At 48.5% G+C, this 14,486-nt stretch overlaps 1 protein-coding gene across 2 annotated transcripts; it reads left to right on the forward strand.

Annotated features, from left to right (window-relative positions):
• On the forward strand, positions 1-13,527 carry LAG3 (lymphocyte activating 3). Of its 2 annotated transcripts, XM_039507600.1 has the most exons (9): positions 1-129; positions 2,912-3,065; positions 3,866-4,025; positions 4,238-4,464; positions 4,790-5,047; positions 5,302-5,595; positions 6,018-6,308; positions 6,561-6,679; positions 11,968-13,527. In XM_039507600.1, exons 4-9 carry the CDS (start codon positions 4,257-4,259, stop codon positions 12,076-12,078), a joined length of 1,281 nt encoding a protein of 426 aa, XP_039363534.1. In that variant the 5' UTR covers positions 1-129; positions 2,912-3,065; positions 3,866-4,025; positions 4,238-4,256; the 3' UTR covers positions 12,079-13,527. The 2 variants fall into 2 exon arrangements, with proteins under 2 accessions (XP_039363534.1, XP_039363527.1); XM_039507593.1 differs by lacking the exons at positions 1-129; positions 2,912-3,065 and adding an exon at positions 3,280-3,588.
• The last annotated feature ends 959 nt before the right edge of the window (positions 13,528-14,486 follow it).

Here is a 14,486-nt window from a genome sequence, read left to right on the forward strand (position 1 = left end):
GCTGCCAGTCATGAGAAATCCCCAAGTTACCACCTGAGCTGGAACAATGACTGTACCAGGGGAAAGGATTGGGCTCAGACTAGGAAGGAGTCTAGTCTGTGGAAGCAGCTCATTGGAACATCTCCGAGGGTGAGATTTACCTATATTCAGTTTCTTAAATGTATTAGGCTTAGACTTGCATTTTTTGTTTTTGCTTGGTAACTTTGTTCGATCATTAGTTGAAACCTCTTAAATCCTACTTTTTGTACTTTAATAAAATCACTTTTGTTTATTAGTAAACCCAGGGTAAGTAATACCTGGGGATCAAACAGCTGTGCATAACTCTCTCTATCGGTATTGTAGATAGTGGACAATTTGAGTTTACCTTCTCTAAGCTTTATACAGAGTAAAACAGATTTATTTGGGGTTTGGATCCCATTGGGGTCTGGGTGCTGGAGACAGGAGTACCTGCTGAGTGGCTTTCAGTTAAAACCTGCAGTTTTGGGGATGTGGTTCAGACCCTGGGGATGTGTTGCTGTAGGCTTGCCTGTCTGGCTCAACAAGATAGGGTTCTGGAGTCCCAAGCTGACAGGGAAAATGGGCTCAGAGATAGGTTTAGCACATCAGGTGACAGACCCAAGGGGGTCTCTGACCAAACCCATCACATGAGGAGATGAGCTCTTTTATTTGAAGACAACCCTTCCAATGCTGTGTGTGGAGTTAATACCTGGGCCAATATTAAGGATTGAGTGGGGATGATGCGGGTTGGGGGGGTGAGGTTAGGAAATTAGGGAAGAGCAGAAGGATGGAGAGCAGGGTCCTATGCCGCTCTGGAGTGGGGCCAGGGAGAGGGGTGGGACAGATGAGGCCTGAGAGTCAGGACCAGTCTTCGGGGTGGGCCATCTGGGCAACCACCCAGAGATACCATGGTTAAAGGGGTGCTGCATGGCAGCACAGAGGCGTGCTGCCAGTCTAGAGTCAGAGACTGCTCCTAGCTGGCAAGGCAGTACCATGCCCTGTGTGGGGAGGCACCCAGCTTTTTCCTTGCTCCCTCCCTGCAGAGGAAGGAGGGACAGTGATGATGTACAGATACTGCTCAAGGTCACCATCCCTGCAATGGGGCTGTGTGTGTGTGAGGGAGAGGGGAGCGAGAGAGGAGCAACACCAAGTACTCCCTACATCCAGATCACTTTCCCCACCTGGCTTGCGCTGTGAGGCAAACATCAGGACCTGCTGCTCTTCTGCCCTCCTCTTACACAGCACGGGTGAGGAAAGTGACCTGGATGCAGGGAGCCCTGACTTTGCACCCCCCCCTTGCAGCCCCTGAGGGGTGTGCAGAGGAGCAGTATTCAAGGGGGTGATTGAATACTGGTCAGTTTTCCCACATGGGTGCAGAATGGGGGGTGCAATGGTTAGGGGCACAGTATAGGGGTTGGGAGTGCAGGAAGTGGCAGGGAGCCCACAGTGGCCAGGGCAAGGGGGGGCATTGTGCCCACAGGGACCAAGGGGTGTGTGTGTGTGTGTGCCAGAATACAAATTTGCCCAGGGTGCCATTTTCCCTCAGGCCAGCCCTGCTAAGAGGGAAGCCCCACGTGTCTCCTCGCTATGCTGCAGACCCCTCTTTCTTTCGTTCTCTTGCTCTTTCTCCTTCGCCCACGCACTCATGCCATCCCTTTGATGCTGACTCAGTGGAATGGAAAGTCTATACCCTTTGCTTAGACCGGACACCAGGGACTGTTTTTGCTGAACAGGAGGAAAAACACCCTCTGCTTTAACTGTAATATATTATCCAACCTCTCCTCTCCTCTCCTCTCTGTTACCCGCTTCTCTGTGTTTCCCTATTCCTCCCTCTTGATCACTCTGCTGACAAAAAACACAGAGAGAAAGAGATCCTCCAGCAGAGGTGAAATTGTGCCCCTGAGTCACCCTGTGCTCCCCCACCCCAGGGAGAGGCCCCACCTACTCCAGTTAGTGGGGGATGTGTGTGCAGAAGGGGGCACAGTCAGAAGTCACCAGGGAGGGCAAATGCATGATTAAGTCAGATAGAGCCAAAACCAGTGGGTGCTGGAAAGTGTGAGCCACAGAAGAGGGGATTCTCTGAGGTGACAAGGGGGCCCCATGTGCGACAGGGATGGGAATCTATGAATTGCACTATGCAAAGTTCAGTTCTGTTCTCCCTGAACTTCCCAGCACCTACACAGGAGCTGGGAGAAGCCCCCACATCACAGGACCTGAAGTGGGGTCTCCCCAGAAGTGGATAGAGAGGGATCATTCCCTCCCTGTTCAGGGATGCGATGTCTTTCCATGCAGCCCTCAAAGCACAGTAACCCTTTCTGCAGCCTCCTCCCTCAGCTCCTCCTGGCCATCTCCCTTCCAATGTGGTCCTGGGTTTTGGATCTACTAGTCACTTTGTCCTGGCTGAAGCTCACTTTATTTCCTGGCCCCAGCTCCCACTGGAGCTTGAACAATTTTGGGGGGAGGGGGGTGCTGAGAGCCATTGAACCAAACTGTAAACCCTGTATATCAAGGGTAGGCAATCTATGGCACACGTGCCGAAGGCGGCATACAAGCTGATTTTCAGTGGCACTCACACTGCCTGGGTCCTGGCCACCGGTCTAGGGGGCTCTGCATTTTAATTTAATTTTAAATGAAGCTTCTTAAACATTTTAAAAACCCTTTTTACTTTACATACAACAATAGTTTAGTTATATATTATAGACTTATAGAAAGAGACCTTCTAAAAACATTAACATGTATTACTGGCATGCAAAATCTTAAATTACAGTGAATAAATGAAGACTCGGCACAGCACTTCTGAAAGGTTGCCGACCCCTGCTGTATATGATAACCACCCAAGCACTCCTAGTTCCAGGACCTATGCCATCACTAGTTTTAGTCCTTTTGGGTTATTTGTCTGTCCTTCCTGTTTCAGCTCCTCATTTAGTGTCCCCTGTGAATTGGAAAAACAGAAAAAGAAAGCATATATTTGAGAAAGTAAAAGAAAAAATGGAAAGAGGAGCAAGGCATTTTGAAAAGACTAAAACAATTGACAGAAACAGTGAGGCGTAAAGATCAAACCAAAAAAGGTAAGAGATGAAAGAAAAACATGAAGGGCACTTGCTGGGAAGTGTCTTCTACAAATTTTCCGCTGTCTGGGTAGAAGCGAAACTGTGAAGAAAACAACAGAAACCCAGAGAGAGAATTTCCACTAAAAGATGCTTAGAACACGATCTCTGACTCCTTCCTCCTCTGTCTCCATTTCTATCTGCACGTGCCTCATTCTGATGCTGGTTTCTTGGCTGTGACGCATCTTCTCAGTGCTGTGAGGAAATTAGCTGCCCACCCGCATTATAAGGGCATCTAGGGAAAGGCTTTGATCAGAATGAGAGAGAGCGAGTGAGAGAGCGAGTGAACGAGAGAGTCTGACCGACCCACTCACCAGCCCCCTTCTTTGTCCAGTCCATGTCTCATTCTCACTTGTCCCTTGAAGCTTTGGATACATTCTGGCAGTGAAGTGAGAGTGGAGACATCCCCTTCGTCTCCTTGATGCCACCATGACATTGGCATTTATGCCACTGTGTCTCGCCCTCGTGCTGCTGGTGACCAATGGTAAGGGGGGCTGAGTATTTTGGGGGGTGGAGGGCAGTTGCACTGGGGATATTTAAGGTTTACTTGGTCCACAGGATTTTAGCAATTCAAAGCTGAACCCTTGGCAGACATTGCTTTCCTGACCCTTCAGTGTTCCCTTATTCCCATATTACTCCCCAGCCCTCCTCCATTCTCCTTGGCAGGGTCCTCTTAGGACAGTAAAAAAAATCTCTCCATCCCCATTTCTAACCCTAACCCTCCCCTACCCTCCCCCACTCAGTTCTTTATCTTGTTGCAGCCAGCAGCACTTCCCCTGGAGCACCAAAGGAGCAGAGGGTGTGGGCCAAAGTGGGAGACCTGGTTGTGCTCCCCTGTCACCTGAGTCCTCAGGAGCTGCAGAGGAGCTGGAAGCAGCTGTATGAGAAGACAGCTGTCCGCTGGGAGCGGCATGGGGAAAGGTAATGCAGGCCGTGGGGGGGGGGGGTGTGTTGTGCTTTTTGATTCCTTTCCTCTTTCTTCTCCTCCTCCACAGTCTTTGATTCCCATCCTCTCTCCCCTGATGTGCTTTTTCTCCCCCTCACTGCCTTTCCTCCCCTGTCTTTCTCTGCTCCTTTTCCCCCATCCTCTCCCTCTCCCAGCACTAACTCATTTCCCCTGCTCATATCCCCAGCTCCCACAAAGAGCCCCACATGGTGCTGGAGGTCGAGTACAGTGGTCTCCTGAAAAGAGCCCGATCCATGATGCCTCGAGCCTCAGTTAGGGAAACCGGCTTCCGCCAAGGGGACTTCTCCCTCTGGATTGAGCCACTACTGAGTGAAGATGCAGGCCATTACGAGGCGCTGGTGAGATATGGCAAGGAGACTCGGCGCTGCCAGTTGGAGTTGGGCATGGTGACAGGTATGAGAAGCTGGATCCCTGGAACAGCAGGGTACTGTCAGTTAGGACCAAAAGTCCTGGGGGTCGGAGGGGAGCCCAGGACTGTAACAGCAGGTTAGAAAATGAGACGCAGCCTTCTGAGATTAGGCAACACCCCTGTCTTCATCCCATGGGTTGAGAGTTCCAGAGAGGGAAATCTCTAGGTGATAAACAAGGAAAACAGGGAGATCAAGGACAGGTTGGTTGTCCTTTCAATGCCCCGCAGAGAGGGGCTGGGAGCTCCAAAGAGGGAATGGTTTATGGCTCCCCTGTGACATTAACTTCTCTCTTCCCTTCTTCTCCGTAGTGACTGTCAATCCCCCAGGCCTCCTGGTGGAAATGGAGCCTCTCTTGCTAAACTGTAACTCCAGTCACCCAGCTAAGCTTGTGGGGATGCGCTGGTTCCATAATGGTAGCCTGGTCCCCATCTCCAGCAGGTTCCGTTCCCGCCATGGGGCTCTATCCATCTCCAGGCCAACTGTGAGCGATTCAGGGCCCTGGCGCTGCGAACTCACATACTCAGATGACGAGAGAGTTTCTGCCTCATTCAACCTTCAAATTCTAGGTAACTCTGGCCTCCGACTCACCCTCTCAGCTCCCAGAAACCTCTGGCCTCTCACAATAGCCCCCTCCTCTCCAACTCCTGCCCTATCATGAGTAGCCTCCTTGGATCTCTTTGCTTCCCTCCCTGCTTTCCCAGTCATGGCTCCTCTCTGTCCCAGCATCCCCTCCCCACAAGGGGTGGTAACCTCCTCTTCTGTTGCAGTTCGGTGGACCTCATACCACCTAATGTTGCCCTACACTCTTTGTTTTCTCCAGGTTTTGCTGGCCCAGTCTCTCCTGTAGTCTATGCGGCGGTAGGATCTGCTGTCAACCTTCCCTGCCTCCTGAATCGAGACCCCAGTGCTTCCAGCATTCTAGGGGTGTCAGCCCGCTGGAGTCATCTTGCAGGAGGGGATCTGAAAATATGGGACATCTCCAGGAATGGGAGTAACTGGAGCTTCACCCTCCATCTCCCTGAAGTGGGGCCACAGGATGCAGGGCAATACTGCTGTGCTGTCTCTATCCATGGCACGACCATCACTAGGGACGTGACCTTGGCAGTGATGACAGGTGAGCAATGGAAGCCAAGAGGATGCCAAGGGCACTCTTCCCCTCCAGTGACTTTCACTGGCTTGGAGAAAATATCCTTGCACATCAATGTGGTGAGTTTGGGCTGTTCTTGGCCTGTCCAGCCTCCCCATGGGGAGAGACCCTGTGTCTCAGCTCGGGCATTTAGCTGCACAAGAATGGAGTGTCTCTATCCACAGGATGCTGTGCCATAGGGAGGTTTCTCATAGCGGTTCAATTATTTTTCTTTAAGAAATCTGTCTTAAAGTAGGAAAATGAGGGGGAGGGGAGGAGCCAGGGAGTCAATCAGAGAAGGTGTGAGTGAAAAAGGAGGAACATGACAGAGGAAGGAGGTGATGAAGGGGTGGGGCAGGAAGATGCTCTGCTCTCTTTGCTGAGGGTATTTCTGTTTCCCTCCCCCACAGTCACCCCAAGTATCAAAGGGCCAGTCGCTGAAGGCTCTCATCTGCTGCTTATCTGCAGCCTCACCCACCCCAGGGGGCACGAGCACTTTCAGTGGAGGCAACTGAGTTCAGGCCTCAGCAATGGGAGCTCATTTGAGGCTACTCCCAGGAGCCCAGCAGTCCAGCGCTACTATCTGGGTTCCACCCTGGAACTGACCCATGTGTCACAGGAGGATATCGGCACCTGGGAGTGCAGCGTCCATGGCTCAGAAGGGAGGCTGGGAGCTGTGGAATATGAGCTGTATATTACAGGTACAGTCTCCCCTGTGCCCCACTCTGCCCCACTTCCATCTCCCTGTGCCCCAAGATTTCTGCTCCACTTAACCAGCCAACATTTTCCAAACCTCATCCATACCCTGAACTAGTCCCAATCCCCCTGACTCCCCACCCCTACCCTGCCAGACCAATCCTACTATTCCCTTTCCAATGTCAGCGCCTTCAGTGCAATCCCATTCCAACTGCCCCCCTTTCACCCTGCTTTCTAACTGTGACTTCCCCTTACAGGTGCCCAGCTCTCTGGTCCTCATCCCATTCTGGATGGGCAGACCTCTTTTGGCCTTATCCTTGTCCTCTTCCTCCTGCTTGTGGCCTCCATCCTGGCTTTGGTCCTGCAGAACCGTAGGGTGAGTCAGTCCAATGCCCTGTCTCTGTCCATCTGTCTTCTCTCTCCAAGGCCATTGTTCATTCCTCCTTGGGCGGCAGAACTGTCAAAAGTGTCTGAGTAGCATGACAAAGGGAGAGTGAATGGGAGAGCTGAGAGGGAAGAACGAGGGGGGAAAGGGCTGTGATTGAGCCCATCTAAGCCTGCCAACCCTGCTTCTGGATGGGGCTGTGAGTGCAGGACAGAGAGGCTACATTGGGTAGCCTGCCAGCTGTGCCCTGGTCGTATGCAGTATGTACTGGGAATATAGGAATTGCCAGGCTGGATCAGCCCAGTGGTCCTGCTAGCCCAGTGTCTTGTCTCTGACAGTGCCAGATACCTTAGAGGAAGGGGAAAAATACCCTCTAGTGGACAATTTATAGTTTCCTCTTAACTCCTGTCAGTTTGAGGTCCTCTTGTGCCTTAAAGGATGAGGGTTTATATCCCTTCCAAACTATTGTGGTTGTACTTTTATTTTTCATAATCTGATCTAATGTAATTGTGGATGTTCTCAATTCCCATATAGATTGATAGAGTCCAAGGCCAGAAGGGACCATTGTGGTGATCTAGTCTGACCTCTTGTATAACGCAGGCCATAGAACATCCAAAGATAATTCCTGAAGCAGATCTTTTAGAAAAACATCCAATCTTGATTTAAAAATTGCCAGTGATGGAGAATCCACTACGACCCTCAGTAAATTGTTCCAGTGTATGTAAATGTCCAATACCTTTTTGAATCTTGCTAAGCTCTTGGCCGCCACATTATCCTGGGGCAATGAGTTCCCTGGGCTCATTCTGCAATGTATAAAAACTGTTCCCTTTTATCCATTTTGAAATTTCAGCCTTTCAATTTTACTGATCATCTTTGTTCTGTGATAATGATAAATTCATCCTGACTTTCTCACTCAGTTAGAATTTTGTTTTCCTCTAGAATATCCCTTCTTATTTCTCTTGTCTCTAAACAAAACAAACTCGGTCTCTTTTCATGTGGAAATCTTTCAAGGCCTCACATCATTTTCATTACTCATATCTGAAGCCCCTCTGTTTTACTATCTCTCTTTACAGAGAGTGTGACCAGAGACTAACAGTGTTCCAGATAAGGTCATCTCACTAATTTACCTAGTGACATAGGAATATCTCCAGTATTATTCTCCATCCCATTCCTGTGCATGCTAATATTTTGTTGGTTTTTTAACTACTGCTATCTTGCGAGCAGAGATTTTTTTTTCCAATTACACAATGTCTAGGTCTTTTTCCTTAAGTGGTTATGGTTAATTTAAAACCAAATAATTTGTTGGAGTTCAGATGACTGCTTTCAATGTGCATTTCCTTGCATTTGCCTACACCAGCGATCCCCAAACTATTGAGGGTCGCACCTTCCCCTTCCCCTGTCTGCCTCCAAGAGCTGGAGCCAGGAGTGGGGCTGTGGCTTGGGGTGGGGGGATGCAGACAGAGTCAAGGCTTGGGCCACAGCTGGGGGTGGGCCTGAGGCAGGGAGTGGGGCCATGGCCAGGGGCCGAGGCTGGGAGCCAAGCCGCGCTGAGGCTGGGGATGGGGCCAGGTACAGGGCCATGAGTGGGACTGGAGCAGAGCTGGGGGCAGAGAAGGGCTGGATGGTGCTCCCTCCCCACACCCCAGGGGCTGATCCATGCCCTGCCATGCCCGCCCCCCTCAGACTTTCCTCCACACTATGGGCGGCAGGTGTAATACGCTGGGGAAGGCTGTGCTTCCCCAAAGAGCCTTGCTCATGCTCCAGCCCAAGGTCCCCTCCCCAATGGCAGATGAAACTCAGTGTAGACCAGAGGTCCCCAAGCTTATGGTTCACCCATTGCCCATGCCCCACACACCCCTAGGGGGTGTACCTCACACTTCGAGGACCTCTGGTCTACACTGAGTTTCATCTGCCATTGCGATGTCCGTTCATCTAGCTTTGATGCACAGGTTCATAGATTCTGAGGCCTGAAGGGACCATTGTCATAAGCTAGTCTGACCTCATGTATAACACAGGCCATGGAACTTCCCCAGCCTAATTCCTGTTTGGACTAGAGCAGATCTTTTCAGAAAAAAATCCAATCTTGATTTAAAAATTGCCTGTGATGGAGAATCCACCACAACTCTGTGCTATCTCTGTCTTCTCCAGTGTTGTTGAACTTAAATAATATTGTGCTATATGCATATTTTGTTACTTCACTGCTCATCCCCTTTTCCAGACTAGGTAAATTTTTAAAATCACTGAAGGACCTAGGAGCTTAAGTCACATTTTCAAAAGTGATTTAGGTACTTAGGAAACTAAGGCTTATTGCACTTCAATGGGCCTTAAGTGAATAAAAATTGCCAAATTGCTTCTGACAATGTGACTTCCAGGCTCCTAAGTAGGGTTCATTGAAAAATCAGTTTTCGACTACATTAATTTTTTTGAAAAAATTACTTTTTCAGAAACTTTTGACATGTCACCAAGAATCCAAAATTTGGATTTGGAAATGCCAAAAGTGTGCCTCATGGGAGTTGTTGTTTGGGTGCCTCATGCCCCCATTCTTCTCTATGGGCCAAGTTCTGCAACCAGACTACCATCTTCCATGATGCACCATGTCTGTAAACTCCCATGATGCATCACAATGGCTCAACAAGAGGGGAGATGTAGACTAACCAGGGTGCCTGCCCCATAGAGGAGAATGTGGGCATGAGGCATCCAAACTACAAATCCCATGAGTCACTGGTAGCATTTCCAAATGGAAAGTGTTAGTGTTTGTCCAAAACTGTTTAGGTTTTGATTTTTTTTTTCTTCCCATCAAGAAGTCAAAACTTTCTGTGTGGGATGCCCCCATTTTCTGGCCAGGTGTACTCCTAAGTCTTTTAGGCACTTTACCATGTTTATATGTATACATTTTTTTAACACCTGTCCTAGTACAGAACCTTGTGGCACACAACTACTAACCTTTGGCCATGATGAAACTGTATCAGTTATTCCTACTTTCTCTCTGTTAGCCAGTTTCTGATCCATGACAAAACTTAACCTTTCACGCCATGCTACTTAATTCCTTAACAGCATCTCAGAAGGGACTTTGTCAAAGTCTTCTGAAATCCCCCCCAAAAATCATGACAACTGGGTCATTCTTTATTCACAATATTGCTGATGCATTCAGAGAATTCTAATAGATTAGAGTGGCATGATTTTTCTTTGCACGCACTAGTTTGTAGCTATCAGATCATGTTCTTCTAAGGGTTTTATAGTGCTCTAATTATTGTTTCAACCAATTTTCCTGTTCTATGGTAACTTTCATGCTACAGTTTTTCTGGGGCTGAGGTCAGACTCACTGATGTGTAATTATCAGGGTCAATGTACAATTGCTGATTTTAATGAGGCTGCATTTCTTGTTAGTGACTTGTCACTCTTTTTAATTTATCAGTTCTAGGATTTCCTTTTTTCAGACTTCAGCCTCTCGCAGTGCCTCAGCTTTGTCACCACTAAAGAGCAGGTCTCTGTTAGGTATCCCCCCAACATCCTCAGTGGCAAAGATTCATGCAAGGAAATCACATTTCTTCTGGGAAAACTACTTACACTGCAATTTCCTCCTCTAATTGCTTCCCCAGTGGTCCGTGGGACCCAATTATTCTTTCATAGGCTTCCTGCTTTTTGTATACTTTACTGGGGCTATGTCTACACTATATTGCAGTAAGTCAACCTACGCTACACAACTCCAGCTATGTGAATAACTAAGCTGGAGTCAATGTACCTTAGGTCGAGTTACTGCAGGGGGTCAACAGGAGAAACTCTTCTGTCTACTTATCTCATTCTTCTCATCGTGGGTAGAGTATAGGGGTTGACTGGAGAGTGATCTGTCGATTTTGTGGGTCTTCACTAGACCCGCTAAATTGACCACTGGTGGACTGATCTCAGAGTGTTGATCCCAGATGTAGTGTAGCCTGGTTCTCAAACTCTTTAATATCAGGACCTCTTTTTCTATAATGGGGACTGCTCTCATCTAGCGGGGCTATCCATTTCGCAATCTAGAAAGGACAAGCCCCTATTCATCACCCACCTGGAGGTCACAAACCTCAAGCTGAGAACCCATGGTATGCTTGAAGAGTGACACCCCAGAGTGTACTTCAGTAGAGGTGACACTGAATCTTTCAATACTATTAGAGCTATGTATCCACAGGATAGTGCTCCTAAGTGTATTTTGAATGATTCAAGGTCCGGAAAGCCTGCCTCACCATGAGACTCAAGAAGCTCAGTCTATTTAGTTTCATCAAGAGAAGTTAATAGGTGAATTGATCACCGGCTATAACAGTGGGTCTCAAACTTTTTTAGTGGTGACCCCTTTCACATCGCAAGCCTCTGAGTGCAACCCCCCACCCCCATATAAATTAAACACCCTTTTAATATATTTAACACCATTATAAATGCTGGAGGCAAGTGGGGCTTAAGGGGGGGGGGTTGACAGCTCACAACCCCCCATGTAATGACCTTGCGACCCCCTGAGGGGTTCCAATCCCCAGTTTGAGAACACCTGGGCTACAAGTATCTGCACAGGGAAGGGATTTCTGATAATAGACAGCTCTTTAATCTAGCAGAAAAAGGCATAGTAAGCTCCAATGTTTAGGACAGATAAGCTAGATAAATACAGATTAGAAACAAGGTGCAACCTTTTAGCAGCAAGTGTAATTAACCATTGGAACAATTTTACCAAGGGTTACGGTGGAGTCTTTCTTTCAGTCAAGACTGGATGTCTTTCTGAAAGATATGCTCTAACTCAACCAGAAGTTATGGGCTTGATGCAGAAATTCATGGGTGGGTTCTCTGGGTGGGTTTACACAGGAGGTTAGACTAGATCATCATCATGGCTCTTTCTGGCCTTAATCTATGAAAGGAGCCACATTAAAGGCATAACTCAACTATACACAGCATAATATCAAGCCAGCATTCTCTACAGGAAAGGAAACATGACCATGGAGCATGACTCCTGGGTTCTTCTCTCAGCTCTAAGAGAGGACTAGGGTATAGTAGTTACCGCAAGGGAAACTAGGAGTCAGGTTTCCTGAATCCTATTACTGGTGGTGTGAGAGAGAAGGGTATAGTGGGTTAGAACAGGAAGAAGTAGAAATCAGGACTCCTGGGGTTCTCTCTGTGACCATGTAGGCCCCTGAGGGGTAAGACCTACAGTGGCTATTCAGGCCCAGGGGCCAGATGTAAGCATCATGCTGGGGCAGGATAGAGCCCATGCTAGGTCCATTTCCCAATCATCTCTTTTTTTTTTTTTCCCCTTTCAGATATTCTCCCCAGCCTTCCCGGCACTGGAGCGGGTGGTTACCACATCCACACCAGGGAATGCAGGAAAGGATGAAGGCCAGGAGGGGAAGAGCCTGCAGACAGAGTGCTGATGGGAGAGAAGGCACAAAGGTCAATCGGAATGGCAAGCACTTCAATGGGAAAACAAGACTCTGCTACACAGCTGGGGGAACCATTCAGATTTGTCCAGAGGGCATGCAGGTCACATGGACACAGCCTGGGGACCATGCCACTGCTGAGGGAGTGGGAGTCATATGACAAAGGAGATAGGAGTCATCTGGGTGCAGGAAGGTTGGGATGGGGGGTTGTACAGGTTTCTGAGCTTCCTTTTTGGAGATGGACTCCAGTGTTCATAACCTGCTTCATTTCCACTTGTTTCTGTCGCACCCTCTGTCTCCCTCTCTTGGCCTTTCTCCTTCCTTGGAGGGGTGTGAGTGGCCTTAACAGATGGGGAGATTGGCAGAGACCTGGCTCCCCTTTGCCCACAGGGCATTTAACTTCCTGCTCCCAACTTCCCTCTCTGTATCCCATAAGCACCCTGCTCCGGCACTTATTCGCTGCCACAGCGGATCCTGCAGCCAGAGATATTGCATAGTTGAGTTTTTGTTATAGTTTATTAGCACTCAGAAGAAAATATCCTGCAATAACCCCCCCCCCACACACTGGAAACCCTTTGGTCTCTGTGTGCATTTGGGGTAAAATGGGCCTGTCTAGCACATTGTTTGCATCTGGTTGTCTGTGTGAGGCAACTTCCCTGAAATCTGCCCCCCTTCTGTGGATTTCACTTTTATTTTTGTTTTCCTGCTGTGGATCGTTAGTTTCTGGCCTTTCAGGAGGGAAAACAAAATGGCACCAGAGAAGGGAAAGTTACACGCTCTATTCGTCCCTTTCTCTCGGGGGTGTGTGTGTGTGTGTGTGTGTCTCCACTCATGATCAATTAAACATCCCTGTCATTTCCCCCCAGTTTGCGGCATTAACCTGTCAAATGACCCACACCAGGATCCCTGCCGCGTGCATCCATTTCACTACCCTAAAGCCCGCTGTGGTCTCGCTGTGTACAGAACTCCCCTTTGCTTCCTGTCACAAATTATTGTGCAGGGCTGCTGTGTGACTGTTAAACAGCTGCTGTGTCCTACCCCAGAGGTAGCAGCATTAATTATTATTACTGCAGGCTTGCAAATTTTGTAGCCTATGTAGGCTGAATGCATTGCATACACTAAGGGCTCTTTGCATCCCCCATTCCCTACCCCCTGTTCCTTGTGTGCCACTGTCCCATCCCCCCTCTATTTCAGGAACTCGCTATAACATCATCCCCCTGCTTCATGCCAGGGGTGTTGTTTGCCCCCTCCTCATTACTAGGGTCCTCTATTTTCTCCCATGCCAGGGCATCTGTGTCTCTTCTGTCCCTCTTACCCCTTACCATTGTCCCCCATTCTCTCTGTCATGCCAGATGCTTTGCATACCTCCCTTGTCCTCTCCCTTGGTTGTTACACAAAAGTAAGGTTTTTGACACAGTCCCCAATGACATTCTCATAAGCAAACTAGGGAAATGGGGTCTAGATGGAATTACTATACTGTGGGTGTACAACTGGTTGAAAGAACATACTCAGAGTAGTTATCAGTGATTCATTGCCAAACTAGTGGGGTCCAGCACCAATGTTCCCTCTAATTTTTTTCCATCCATGTGCGGAATAAATTTTATGTGCACCAAGGTAATGTATGCATATGTGTCATCAATAGAAACAAAAAACCTAAATATAATTTTTAAAAAAAGTACCATAGGGATAATTACTCCAGCCAGGGATAGGTTAGGCATTTGAGAACTCACCACTCACGCTTAAAGAATTAAATTTGAGAGAAATAAAAATTATGAAATGCATAGACCAGTCAAAACACTCAAATAACACACTTTGAAAGAATAAAATTACAGAAAATATATGTGCATTGCAGGAAGTACCAAGACAGTAGTTCCCAACCTTTTTCATCTGGTGGGCGCCGGACGAGGAGCCACTGAGGACCATGGCCAGCAGACAAGCATCTGCCAAAATGCCACCGAGAAGTGGCAACATCAAGAGGCGTCGCCGCCAAAAAGCAGCCAAAAATCAGCGGCATTTCAGTGGCACCGCCTCTTGACGTTGCCACTTTTCGGCGGATGCTTGTCCATTGGACAGTACATGGGCACAGACAGATGCCCCGGCCGGCCCCATGACGCCCACGGGCACCGCATTGGGGACCACTGTACCAAGAAGTAACAACAATAATACAATTATCTGTGGGGAGGTGAGTGTGAAAGAGTGTGTGCGAGAGAGACAGAGACTGTGTGTGCGAGAGAGACAGACACAGACTCGGTGTGACACGGGGGTGTGACACACAGACTGTGTGGACTGGCTGCTGGGGAAAGCTGTGTGCTGTCTCTTTAAGACACTCACTGAAAGCTTTCCTGCTCTGTCCTGAGTCTTGTTATTTCCCATCTCACACTCTGCAGGGATGGGGTATATGG

This window comes from Mauremys reevesii, linkage group 1 (genome assembly GCF_016161935.1).
Source record: "Mauremys reevesii isolate NIE-2019 linkage group 1, ASM1616193v1, whole genome shotgun sequence".
NCBI classification, from domain to species: domain Eukaryota; kingdom Metazoa; phylum Chordata; order Testudines; family Geoemydidae; genus Mauremys; species Mauremys reevesii.